The sequence below is a fragment of the Simochromis diagramma genome, unplaced genomic scaffold (assembly GCF_900408965.1).
Source record: "Simochromis diagramma unplaced genomic scaffold, fSimDia1.1 OVJJ01000055.1, whole genome shotgun sequence".
NCBI classification, from domain to species: Eukaryota; Metazoa; Chordata; class Actinopteri; order Cichliformes; family Cichlidae; genus Simochromis; species Simochromis diagramma.
Genome location: NW_024387070.1, coordinates 588,685 through 601,774, shown reverse-complemented (window position 1 = coordinate 601,774; position 13,090 = coordinate 588,685). Strand labels below are relative to the sequence as shown.

Sequence of the window (13,090 nt, the reverse complement as noted above, 5' to 3'; positions counted from 1 at the left end):
ATCTGTGTTGACGTACCAACAACCGTGAGGTTGCAGACTCCCTTCCTGGATCCGGTACTGTTCTCTACAACGACCACGTATCTGCCGCTGTGTTCACGCTCTGCCTTCATCAGGCCCAGCGACATGGTGGTTAGCGTGTTCTTGAACATGATGTGTTTGTCAGCTTTCAGCTCCTTGTCGTCACGATACCACGTGATGGATGGAGGTGGTTTACCAGTATAGCGGCCCTGCAGCAGGCAGCTCTCCCCCACGCGGATGATGATCTTATCGCGGAAATCCAGCTCAATGGTGGGCGGCTCTGTGAAAACGGAAAGCATCATTTTGAATATTTCATACATTTAGGATGATCTCGGCATTTCTGTTTTCTATTTTTGCCTTACTGGGAGTAAGAAACCACACTGGCATGTGGAGTCTGATAAAAAAAAAGTAATTTTATTCAAAGTACTTTTTTTTCATTTGCTGTTCCTTCTTGTTGTCATTTTTTCTAATGGATATTTTCTAATACGAGTGATGCTGACCATTGAATTGTCACTGCTTTCAGTAATAATGGTTATACTTAGACTATACTGTTTTTTTTTTTCCACTGCTTCTCCATTTTGGTTTAGTGTTAACATGGTGCAATATGTTGTGTTGCTGTTCATCTCAGGTTGTGTTTACCTAATTTAAAGACCCACTAAGAACATTTTATTATGTAACGTGAAACTGTACAACTTTTATTCTGACTGTATTTTTGGAGCAAACTGTGTAACCTGATGAAGACTATCTGTGAATCCAGAAATGAAATTTCAATTCAATATTATTTTTATATTTATATATTTATTTATAACAGTTTGCTCAGGTTGCTTTATATTGTATATGACAAAGAAAACAGAGAAAACCGCAGTGGCCTCTCACAGAGATCTTCTGACATGATGTTCCTCATGGAAATCAATCATTTCACTGTTTTTCATTTTTATTTTTTGTTGATGACACTGGCATGTTTTACTGAACCCTGTTCGCTGCCAATAATAATGCAGTTCTAATATGGACAACCGCTTACCCAGCTCGTCCTTGCAGGTGACTGGTTTGGTGCAGAAAGATGGTTTGCTGGGGCCAACCTCATTGACAGCAATGACCCTAAACTCATAGGTGTCACCCTCCCTGAGGCCATCGTAGGTGTATTTCCTGTCCATCAGGTGCTCCTTTGTCAGTCTAGTGAATTTGTCTTTGCCAATCATGCGTGCTTCCAGGATATACATAGTGATCTCTGAGCCACCGTCATACTTGGGCGCCTTCCAAGCGATGCTGATCAAATCTTTGGTGACCTTGGTGACTTCCACCTCCTCTGGACGGTCTGGAACACCTACAAAACAAACATACAAACATTCTTCACATCTGAAGACAGGAACTCGCTTAGTGATTTAGATTTGTACTCTTGGTTGGATCAGATAACCTTCTTCATTTCTTTACTGCAGTAAGACCTCTAATGTCCAATGGCCACTATGTTTGTTTAATTAAACTCACTGATGGGTTCCTTGACGACAATCTCAGCTGCAGTCTCCAGAAAGGGTCCAATACCGATGGCATTCTCTGCAGCTACTCTGAAGAAGTAGGCCTTTCCAGGTGTGAGGTCATGAGCCACAGCGTTCTGTCTGCTGGCGGTGTAGGACAGCGACGTCCAGGCTTTGCGCTCAGCCTCACGTTTCTCAATAATGAAGTTGCTTATAGGTGAGCCGCCATCATTCTCAGGGAAGAACCAGTTGATTTTGCAGGAGTCATTGCTCAGGTTCTCTGCAACTAAGGGGATGCCTACTGGCCCGGGAACATCTGAGAAGGACACAATCAAACGTAATAAATACATATTTACAATTTCTGTGGGTTTTAAATGTCCAACAATTCCATTTTAATGAAAACAGTGTGTTACCCAGAACTTCCACTGTGATCTTCTTTGTCTTCTCTCCTCCAGCATTTTTGGCGGTCAGTGTGTACACACCAAGGTGTTTCCTAGTGCAAGGTTTGATGACAAGAGATGAGCTGATGGCTGTGGTCTCCACTTTAGCCTCAGGAGGCAGTGCAGCTCCATCTCTACTCCAGGTGACATCGGGGGATGGCTGGCCTGACACGTAGGCAATGATTCGGATCACGCCGCCAGCGTGGACCACTATTCTTTCTTTCACTGAGGCATCCAAGTCGACCTCAGGCGCAACTGGAAGGAAGAAACTCAGTAGTCTATTCCAAAAGGACTCCATATAGGTCTTTTAAGTCATTGCTGGGAGAACTTTGACTAAATTAGCGGACCGACTTACCAATTCTATCATTCACTTCGAGAACCTCTGGGACTTCTCCTGGCTCACCTTTGCCAGCAGCATTGAAGGCAATCACTCTGAACCTGTATTTACCACCAGTCTTCAGACCAGTGATCACAAACCGGGTGCCACGGATTTCCGTGTCCTTGGCCTAAAAGACATGAAAATGGAGTGGATCTAACAGACGAATGTTTAAATGGTTTATTCTAATATGACACTAAGGCTTTGTGCTTCATGAGAAGTTGCGGTTTATTCATGTTGGGTTGGGACTTCATGAAATGATTTGGCTTCTTTTGTTTGCTAAGTTTGGCCTCATGATAGATGTGCCAGTCAATGAAGTTATCAGATGTTTGCTTTGTAGAACTGTATTACCTTGACCCAGGCTTCAGTGCCCTCCTCTTTGTGCTCCACCCAATAACCAATGATCTTGGAGCCTCCATCCTTCAGAGGAGGAATCCACTCCAGGTCCACTGTAGACTTTGTCCAGTCAGAAACCTTTGGGGTTGGAGGAGATGGCGGCGCTACAGGAGGAGACAGAGGTGGTTAATATTGTGTCCTTAAAACCTGTATGAATTCTAGTGATTTCAGAGTGTAATTCTTACTGATAGGGTCTCTGGCAAAGATGGGGTCAGTGGGAGGGCTGGCAAGTCCGGGCCCTGCGGCATTGATGGCAGAGACTCGGAATAGATACTGGGATCCCTCAATGAGTCCGCTCACCACAAACGACTCGCCCAGGCCCATGGGACGAATCGGGTCGCGGGTGACACGGGTCCAGCGTTTGCCAGTTGTCTCCTTGCGTTCCAGCCAGTAGCCAGTGATCGGGGACCCCCCATCGTCCTCAGGTTCTTCCCAGTTAACAGTCATGGAGTCCATGGTTACGCTGGTAACTGTCGGCTTTTCAACCTGACCAGGTGCAGCTGCAGGTGCACAGACACATAGCATCAAAGGTTAGAGGATTAGAAGACCTGATGCAGGTCGTACCCCTTCATCTTTTACATTTTGATCCTCACTTTCACTTTTAAATAAGAACATTTGATTTGATAGTTGTTGTTTCGCATGACTTGTTAAAATCTCACAGCTATTATTGTGCTGATGGTTAAGAATGACTAAAAGATGGATTACTGCTTGGTATGTTTTCTGAGTGTCATCCTCTATTACAAAGCCCTCCTGCTGTCGTTTAGCATAACAATGCAACAGAAGATGTGAGAAGAATTATATTATTGCATGCTGTATATGAAGCTTCCTTAAACGTGACTGACTTTAAATCGACCCATTAATGGTTTCATAGCTTTGTTTGCTGCTGAGAGTCAGATGGTTAAACTCACTGTAGAGATTTCGGGCCACCTCGGGCTCACTGTCCAATGGCTCTCCGACTCCATACTTGTTCTGTGCCATAATGCGGAACACGTACTCATGTCCCTTCATCAAGTTCTCCACTGTCCAGATCCGCTCTTTCGGCTCACTGGTGACAGGCACCCAAGTCTTTCTGTTGGCCACCCGCCTCCAGATGACGTAGTTCGTGACTTTGGAGCCACCATCGTCTTTCGGCGGCAGCCAGGAAAGCGTGATCTTCTCAGCTCCAATCTCCTCAAACTTAATGGGAGCAGAGGGAGGACCGGGACGGCCTGCAGGCACACAAAATCAAGACTCAAATAATGCTGTGGAAATTATTCTGGTGAACGATGACTGTAATTCCAGCAATTTACTCCACCACACCGACTATCATGAAAATAAATAATTAATATGAAAGTTAAAATAAAACATGAGATATTTTAGATATATTTGCGGTGTGTTTTTGTGATTGTACCGAGCACGTTGAGCCTCATCTCCTTGGAGGCCTTGCCAAGGCTGTTGGAAGCCACCAGCGTGTACAGGCCTGTGTCGGGACGTTTGCCCTGCTGGATGAGCAGTGTGCAGCTGTCGTCCGAAACAATCTTATTTATATGCTCGTCGTACTGAACCTCCACCTTCGCGTCGGACTTGTGGGGCGGAGCCTTGTACCAGGTGAGTGTAGGGAATGGACAGCCACGAATTTGGGCCACAATGCTAATGTCGGAGCCCTGCTCCACCTCCATGAACTCATTCAGGTCGATGGATGGAGCACCTGGAGGACGAAATAAAGGATTTGACAGTTATTTGCTTTTTAATTGCATTTTTGGCAGCTTGTCTTTCTAGGTGGAAATCTAACACTGACGAAAGTAAATATGGGCAATACTCAAGGTAATGTCCATAAAATATTGTGCTTTGTTTATTTTATGAAAGGTACTGATAGTCATTACATACTGCTGTTGGGACACTGTAACTTGAGGTTAAAAAGGACATAATTTACAAACAGAACATCCAGCTCTGCATCCATCACATTTCACAGGTTAGCACCCATAAAATGACAAATATGACTAAAGTACTGAAGTGTACTGTTACTACACAGTGTAACTGCATATGTGCAGAGGTGCACATTATGTAGGGTTTTAAGTGACAATATAAGGAGCGCTGAGATTACTGTTGAACGGACTCAATACTGAACTGAAAGTCAAACTCTGCAGCTCCACTGCCCATTTTATTAAATTTCTCTTACAGCTCTGGTCCTGGATGATGATTGGTCCAGCAGTAGATGAAGGTCGGCTGGGTCCGACTTCATTGTAAGCCATCACCCTGAACTCATACTCATCTCCCTCTGTCAGGTCCTCCACTTTAAAGCTGGTGGTGTCCACATCTCTCCTGTTGCACCTGGATGTAGCACAACATGGAGTTACAGCCAAAGCCAACACAACAGCAGCTCGAAAAGGTAAAGATGAGTCTCTATTGGCTTACAAAGAAAAAAGAATCTTCCAGATTTTTAACAGATTTAGGTCTGTAGTCAGAAAGTCAGAGTAAGTCCATACCACATGTTCTCAAATCGAGTCTCAGCAGAAACCAAGAGAGCAGATGTGTGAAGTTTTACCTCCTCCAGGACTCCTTCTGGGTGCCACTGCTGTCCCAGCAGAGGAGATCCACGCTGTAGTGGGTTACAGGTGAACCACCATCGTTCTTTGGAGCCTTCCAGGTCAGAGTTACTGTGCCCTTCCTGACGCTCTGGATCTTCAACCTTGTTGGAGGATCGGGGGGATCTGGAGACATTACAGACTGGTGTCAGATCACAAGCAGCCACGACGTACATAACACTTGTTTCATCAGGAGTAATGCTGCTGCTGATGAATGTCATTTCTGTCATGATTTGATCAAATTCAGGATATACCCTTTTCTTCTATGATATAGTGCTCAAGATTTATTTTATTGATTTCAGTTGTGTCTGAAAAGTTAGTCTTGTTATCACATAACTAGTGTGTGGGTTAAAATTGAGTTTAGAGTCAGTCTAAACCAGGGGTGCCAAACTCAAATACACAGTAGGCCAAAATTCAAAACTGGAACAAAGTCGCGGGCTGACGTTAATATTTATTGAAATATATTTATTCCTCCAGATATAAGAATGAATCTTTTCTTATGGACTCAAACACGCTTTGCTGAAAAACTGAATATGGAACAAGCAAAGCTTAATACTAAACAATATATATGTTAGCTGTATGATACCAGCAGGCCAGCTCTGATAGTAATTTGGTGTGGCTTCGTGGGCCAAATGTAATTAGGCTGCCAGAGTTTGACACCTATGGTCTACACTATAAAATCAAATTACAGTGTACAGAAGCAATTTTAATTTGTTCAGCAACACTTTGTTAGATGTTTGTTAAGGTCACATTGCTGTGAATAGTGCGCTTTTTCTGTGTATGTCTGACAGTATCATCTGCACATGCTCTGAACATCACGATACAAAAGTAGAAAACAGATAAGATAGTTTGGTTTATATTGGATTTGCACACTGTGTAAAAACGCTAAGGTATTATGCTATACTAAAGGTTTCTGTGTATAAAACCCATCTGTTTAGATGAGCCAGAGCAGGAAACAATAGATGATAATAAAAATCGAACGTACGGATTGGATCTCTGGCCTTGGTCCTTTGAATGCTTGCGATGTAGGGGCCAAACCCAAAGCGGTTCTCAGCACGTACACGGAAAAAGTACTCCTGGCCTTCATTCAGATCTGGCACCACCAGAGACTGAGCAGCGCAGGCCGGGTTTACCTGGAAGAACAAGATCAGCGTCAAATACATGGGAGCAAAACAGTGTATAGCTTAATGTCTGTTATTCTGCAGGCTGTACCTTGGTCCATGCTTTTCCCTCTGCTGTTTTCTTTTCAATAAAGTAGCTCTTAACCCTCTCTCCTCCATCACACTCTGGGGGTTTCCAGGTGAGTCTGCATGTTCCCCTGGTCACGTCACTAATCTTCAGGTCTCTGGGAGGTCCGGGCAGGTCTGCAGGTAACAATCAGTCAAAGACAGAGAGACTCAATGTTTTTTGGCATATTTTAAACTGCTAATTGGACATAATTAACTTAATTAACATATCCTTCTTTAATTTGTATATTTACTTCTATTGTAGTCATTACACACTTTGTAGCACCCTGCCAGGTGTGCCAGTGTGAAAAGCCTTACCGAGGACGCTGACTCTGACTTTGACCACTCTGTGTCCAGCAGGGCTCTCTGCGTTGATAATGTATCTGCCACTGTGGTTTAGTTTGCAGGCTGGGATCACAATCACTGAGGTTGTGTCGGTGGAATGGATCTGCGACAAGAATTTCACCCTCTCCTTAACACATTCAGCACTAACTTGGCTGAGCCATAATTCAGATTGCAAACCATAAAAACAGTAAAGTTTTTGTCTTCTAAGATTATCAGGGCTGAATAATCTTTCAAACCCTTCTTTAGAGGAATGAGCTGAATATATTTTAAAATATTAAAATATGTCATTTGGACAGAATATATGGACGTCTGACCTCTGAGTCAATCGGCAGAGTGTGTAGATCGTTCTTTTTCTCAGTCTCAGCCGTTCCATCGAACGTCCAGGTGACTTTGGGGACGGGTCGGCCCGTGATGGTGGCAGGAATCTTAATGGTCGTTCCTGCTCTACAGTTTAGCAGGTCGTGAGCAGTCACATCGAGAGTCACTGTTGGCTCAACTGGAGAGAAAAAACATCGGAGGAAAACATGCCTTCCTTGAGTTCATGACACACATGGCACACTGTCCTGTTTGATCCTGTCCTTAATGTAAGCTTTGCTTTTAAATCGGTATTGAATTATGCTGCACAAATCAGAATGAGAACATTAAAACTCTGGTGAAAATGAAAACATGTCTGTTATGTCCAGGTCTGTATTAAACAGAGGTTCTTATCTGTTTTGTATCTCTTACTCAGGATGTCCTGAACCAGGATGTCACCAGTCCTAGCAGGCTCTGAGTTTCCAGCAGAGTTCACCGCGTAAATCTTGAACTTGCACTTCTTGCCTTCCTTCAGGTCAGGTACAGTGATTTCAGTGGAGGGGTGGAGCTTATCAGCAGGATTCACTCTCCTCCAATCAGGAGAGCCCTCCTCATGAACCTCTATAATGTAACCTTTGATTGGGCTCCCGCCATCTTTGTCCGGTGGGGTCCAGGTTAGAGTGACGCTGTTCTTGGTCTTGTCTTTAATTTCAGGATTTCCAGGTATGCTTGGGGGGTCTAAGGAAGAAGAACGGAGGGGTCAGGCTGTCTAACTTGACTTTTTTATTTTACCTAATAATCCAATGTGCACATTTTGAACCTATCTATCACCTAGAATGGTTTTGTGTGAGTTACCTAGTTTTGGAGATTTTAGCTATTGGTGTGTCTGCGTCCTTTCATTATTACAGAATGAAAAGGGAACTTTGGTTTTACTCATATGAAATCATCTAAATTAGAGCGCAAAAAAATAACCCAAAAATATAAAGCAGTGTTTTTATCCAAATCTCTGTCTTCCAGTCTAAATCTGAATCATGGATTAACAAAGCTGGTCTGGGGGTCACTCACTGCATGGATCCACAGCAAAGCGGCACTCTGTGGCCTCGCTGGGCGGTCCAACACCAGCAGCATTGCAGGCTGAAATCCTGAACTGGTACTCTGTTCCTTCTATGAGCTTCAGCACGGTGTACTGCAGGCCTTTCACTGCCGGTTTGGTGACTGGAGCTCGGTTGACACGACCCCAGTACACAGCACCACGTTCCCTCTTCTCCAGCCAATATCCCTGGATGGTGGAACCACCGTTGTCCAGAGGGGGATCCCAAGTCACGGTCATTGTGGTCGCTGTAGCAGCAATAATCTTTGCATTACGTGGAGGTCCAGGAAGACCAAATGGATCCCGCAGCTGGACTTTCTCTGAGTCGCAGCCATCACTGACGCCATATTTGTTTTCAGCTTTGATCCTGAACTGGTAGCTACCATTCAAGTCCAGTTTGTACACCTGAAGAAGCAGGACACATTTTGTTCTTGATCAGGCATTAAGGATGAATAGCTGTTTGTGTAGGACTATTTTGATAATAATAACATTTCTAATAAAAACAGAAACGTTTCTTATTTGATTACTGGAATAGTTTTTAATGTTCTGACTTGTGTATTTGTCTGTAGACAAACTGCTTTTATCGTTAATACAACAAAATGATTCATTATTATTCATTTTGAATAAGTCTGTGTAGCATCCATGCTCTGCAGCCAAGTCTTACCCCATATCTCCTGTCAATGAGGTTGATGGTCAGAACATCAAAGTCAGACTTTTTCTTGCTTGCATCTCTGCGCTCAACAATGTAGTTAGTAATCTCGCTTCCTCCATTGTCTTCTGGAGCGTCCCAGGTCAGGTAGCACGAGTCTGCTTTGATGTCTGAGACCACGATGTTCCGTGGAGGAAGAGGACGGTCTGAAAATGCAGTGTTAAATTCATGTACAGCTCAGCAATTCGGGATGAAAAATAATGTTTAAATACTGCATATTTAACGTGAAACATTGGAAAAGATGCCGTGTTAAACACAAGCCATTAAAATTATACAAACAGAATTTTAGGTTTTACCGAGGATCTCGACTTTGATGATCTGCTGAGCTTTCCCGTGGCAGTTTTCAGCAACCAGCTTGTAGCTGCCTTTGTCCTGCCTTATGGTTTCTGGGATGGCGATCTTCGTCCTTATGGTTGTCCGGTCCACCTGAAGATAAAACAACTTAATTTGTTGAGGATCTAACTATTTCTAAAATCCAGAGTGCGAAGGGTCAGAGATCCGTTCATCCTCTGTAAAGCAGGATTTTGCTTTTATATTAACTGTGCCAATGATGAAACAGTAAAAAATGTTCTCCATTGCTCCAACATTCAACATGACAAATAGATATAAATGAACAACAGTGTGGCTTAAATTCATTCGTCACACAAAAACATAGGCAAACGTACATGCACAAGTAAATAAATGTGGGAACTTCTTCCTGTGAAACCAGTAGCTCCACTGAATAATAATACCATAAAACTAAAACTAGTTCTGACCTCCTCAGTCTCCATCGTCATCTTCTCCTCATCGGTCTTCTCGATCACGACGTCATCCTTCATCCACTGCAGTGTCGGCAGAGGAAGTCCCCTCACTTCTGCTGGGATGTCGATGGCGGCACCTTTCCTCACATTGATGGCGTTGCTCTTGATGAATTTCAAGATTGTAATGCTGGGAGCAACTTTGGCCAACAAAATTGGGAAATTGTGTCAAATCTTTATCAGCCTGACAAAAGTAAAGTATCATCATAACCTTTAGGCCCTTTCACATCAGATATGGCATGTGTTGCACTGACTGCTAACTAAAGCCAAGGGCCCAAAATTTGTGGGGCCTCTGCTTGGAAGTCTGTTTTTTGCAGCCACTCTACGTGTACTATAAACGTGCCTGCTTATCATTTCAAAACATCTCGTTGATTTGATATCCTCTACGAGAGTTCGTGTTGTATTATGCTCAAATATTTCATAAAACATGCATCACTTATTCATAAAGAAGAAAGCTTTGTAACTATCCCGACTAGTGAAGAGCGTGTCCTTTCCACAACACTGCCTTCCTCCTGAGGTCCGCAGAGCTGTTGAAGGCTTAAAGGCTCGAACTCAAGCGCACAGAATCTTTTCCTTCATATTGTGCTTGAACTTTGCGCAGCTATACGCTTTATTTCTATTGGTTTTGCACATGTGAATGTGATAGGGCCTTAAGACTTTGAACATACTCTCATCATCCTGGATCTTGACGGTGATTCTTTTGGATGGATCTCCTTCTCCAACCTCGTTCACGGCTTTGACACGGAAGTCATACTCCTGGTTCTCCGACAGGTTCTCAATGGTTCCACAGCACTCAGTGAAGATCTTGCGGTTGGCCACTTCAAACTCGGTGCTGTCAGACCTCATCTTCTCCACATAGTATCCTCTGATGGGGCTGCCACCATCAGTGCGAGGAGGCTGCCAGGCCAGAGTGATGGTGTTCTTGCTTCTGTTGGTGTAGTGCAGTTTCTCTGGGGCAGATGGTGTACCTGCAACATTTTGAAAGAATTTAGCCATCACTGAAAAAATTGGATCATCAGGCCACTGAATTTTTCATCAGGCTTAATTAATGCCCTAAAGTGTGAGCTAACAGCAGCATCAAGACATATTTGGTAAGCTCACCTTTTGGATCCTCAGCTAAGATGGGACCCAGGTCTGCTGGAAGTCCATCACCATACTTGTTCCTGGCAATGACTCTGAAATCATACTGCTCGCCAGCCAGCAGGCCTTGGACATCACACTTGCAGGATGCAGTCTCAATGGGCTGGCGGAAGAGCTTCATATTGGCATCCTTCTTTAGCACCTCATAACCAATGATATCGCTGCCACCATTATCCACGGGGTCAGACCAGGTGAGGACGATGTTCTTCTTGGTAACTGTAACAGCCTTCAAGTCAACCACCGGCCCAGGAACATCTGCAGGAACCAGGAAAAATATTTCATGTGAACATAACAGTTTTTATCACATAATTTAGATTTCAACAGTAAAGTCTGATCTGAAGTCAGTTCTATCGTTCCCTTCAAAGACCACAACGTGCTTCTGGATTGCAAAAGAAAAAAATGCACATTTGTGTTCTGAGTTCAAAAAGCAAGTTTATTAGTCCTAAAATAACTGAATTTATGTAACACTAACCCATAACATCCACTCTTGTCTCGGCGGTCTTGCTCCCGCTGCTGTTGGTGCCGGTGATCTGGTACTTTCCGTGATCTGCCCTCACAGCCTTCTTGATGAACAATGTACTGTTCTTCCCCACGGTCTCCACAATCATCCTCTCTTTGTCGATTTCAGCCTCATCTTTGGCCCATTTTACCTCCGGCTGGGGTCGACCACGGACCACAGCAGGAAGCCTCAGAGACTCGCCGGCCCTAATCATGACGCCGTTCTTCACAGAGTCATCGAAATCCACAACAGGAGATTCTGCAGGACACAAGCCGTTAATCAGAACTGGAAAGCCATCTGTTTTGTGAGGCACAGTTATAAACACTGTCCCACATTAAAAATGCATATGTAAAAGTGCGTCTTGCCCCTGTAATAGAACTTCTGGTACCTTGGGGCTCTTTGACGGTAACGGGTTCAGTAACACCAGGAGCTCCTGGGCCTGCGTCATTGACTGCAAGAACCCGGATATAATAATCTGCTCCCTCAGTGAGGCCGGTCACAGTGTACGTCAGCTCTTTACACCTGAACTCGGTGCTGCGGCTCCAGTCTTTCTCTCCGGCCAGAACCTGTGACAAGAGCACAAGAGTTTGACCACGTCCACATCCATGATTCTTAAGAAAGACCCACAGTTGGAGATTTACTGATTATTAAATGTGTAATTCAAGGAGGTTACTTCACAGAGTTTTTCAGACCTTCTCAACGTGGTATCCCAGGATGTCTCCACCACCATTGTACAGCGGGGGCTTCCACGCCACAACAACAGAGTCCTTCCCGGTGTCCACGATCCATGGAATTGGTGGACCAGGAGGCACTGAGTGGAAGAGTGGAACAATGATAGGCTGCACTTGGTCTTTACTGTTACACAATCAAGTTCTTCCTTCAGCAGCATATATGCAGTTTTCTCTATTTATGAGAAATGTGTCATTCATAATTTTGATAATTAAAAAGACTAAAATAATTTCTTGTCGATGAAGATTTTGAAGATTTAATAAAGTTTGCAGGACAACTTTTGAAACATCTTTATCAGTCATAAGAATGTGTTAACTTTACTCATCTCAGGTGTGATGACTAGAAAGAAGTAGATCAAACCAAAAAATCTGATGCTACACTTAAGAAAATGTGAGCTTTCTCTTTGAAGTTCTCTTTTGGTATTGCACTCACGGATTTCATCCATGGCGACAATGCGATCGGTCGGATCACTGAAGGGCCCGGGGCCAGCCAGATTCTCAGCACAGACCCTGAAGATGTAGGTCAAGCCCTCCATCAGGCCAGTCACCTTCACCTCGAGAGAGTTGAGGAGGGCTCGGTTGACTCTGGTCCAGTGTTTGCTGTTCACCTCCTTCCTCTCGATCCAGTAACCCAGGATGGGGCTTCCATTGTCCTTTGGCTCATGCCAGGAGATGTGCGCGGTGCTTGCCGTCACCTCGTGGACTCTGGGAGTGTTGGGAGCATCAGGAGGACCTGAGCACAAAGGAGAATATAGGTGACTTTATATTTAACGGTCTTTGCACATTTGACGAACACAGGGAAGAGATGTCTTCATTGTTACCTTCACAATATGGCCATAAGGTTGTGCCATATTGTGCCAGAGTAAAACAATGTTGCTGGTTGTATAAAGAAAAACAACTGCTTTAACAAATCATTTGTTTTAACAGAAACTAAAAGTCAGTTTATGTCAATCATGTTAAATTGTTTCCATATTTTTTAACTTCACTATAACCTGT

General features: G+C 43.9%; 1 protein-coding gene across 6 annotated transcripts in view; it reads right to left on the bottom strand.

The window, feature by feature from the left end:
- ttn.1 (titin, tandem duplicate 1) overlaps nucleotides 1-13,090 on the bottom strand; it is a 172,806-nt gene that overhangs the window by 63,536 nt on the left and 96,180 nt on the right. For all 6 annotated transcript variants that reach the window (XM_040045355.1, XM_040045357.1, XM_040045356.1 and 3 more), the window contains 26 exons: nucleotides 12,528-12,827; nucleotides 12,059-12,177; nucleotides 11,755-11,932; nucleotides 11,340-11,624; nucleotides 10,829-11,122; nucleotides 10,396-10,695; nucleotides 9,686-9,867; nucleotides 9,227-9,356; nucleotides 8,886-9,076; nucleotides 8,197-8,626; nucleotides 7,564-7,869; nucleotides 7,152-7,333; nucleotides 6,811-6,940; nucleotides 6,479-6,630; nucleotides 6,252-6,399; nucleotides 5,227-5,392; nucleotides 4,861-5,012; nucleotides 4,093-4,389; nucleotides 3,611-3,910; nucleotides 2,888-3,202; nucleotides 2,658-2,806; nucleotides 2,286-2,436; nucleotides 1,904-2,185; nucleotides 1,504-1,806; nucleotides 1,040-1,342; nucleotides 17-298 (listed from right to left, as the gene is read on the bottom strand). In XM_040045355.1, the coding sequence (XP_039901289.1) occupies nucleotides 17-298; nucleotides 1,040-1,342; nucleotides 1,504-1,806; nucleotides 1,904-2,185; nucleotides 2,286-2,436; nucleotides 2,658-2,806; nucleotides 2,888-3,202; nucleotides 3,611-3,910; nucleotides 4,093-4,389; nucleotides 4,861-5,012; nucleotides 5,227-5,392; nucleotides 6,252-6,399; nucleotides 6,479-6,630; nucleotides 6,811-6,940; nucleotides 7,152-7,333; nucleotides 7,564-7,869; nucleotides 8,197-8,626; nucleotides 8,886-9,076; nucleotides 9,227-9,356; nucleotides 9,686-9,867; nucleotides 10,396-10,695; nucleotides 10,829-11,122; nucleotides 11,340-11,624; nucleotides 11,755-11,932; nucleotides 12,059-12,177; nucleotides 12,528-12,827 (6,027 nt within the window). The remainder of the gene's footprint in view (nucleotides 1-16; nucleotides 299-1,039; nucleotides 1,343-1,503; nucleotides 1,807-1,903; nucleotides 2,186-2,285; nucleotides 2,437-2,657; nucleotides 2,807-2,887; nucleotides 3,203-3,610; nucleotides 3,911-4,092; nucleotides 4,390-4,860; nucleotides 5,013-5,226; nucleotides 5,393-6,251; nucleotides 6,400-6,478; nucleotides 6,631-6,810; nucleotides 6,941-7,151; nucleotides 7,334-7,563; nucleotides 7,870-8,196; nucleotides 8,627-8,885; nucleotides 9,077-9,226; nucleotides 9,357-9,685; nucleotides 9,868-10,395; nucleotides 10,696-10,828; nucleotides 11,123-11,339; nucleotides 11,625-11,754; nucleotides 11,933-12,058; nucleotides 12,178-12,527; nucleotides 12,828-13,090) is intronic.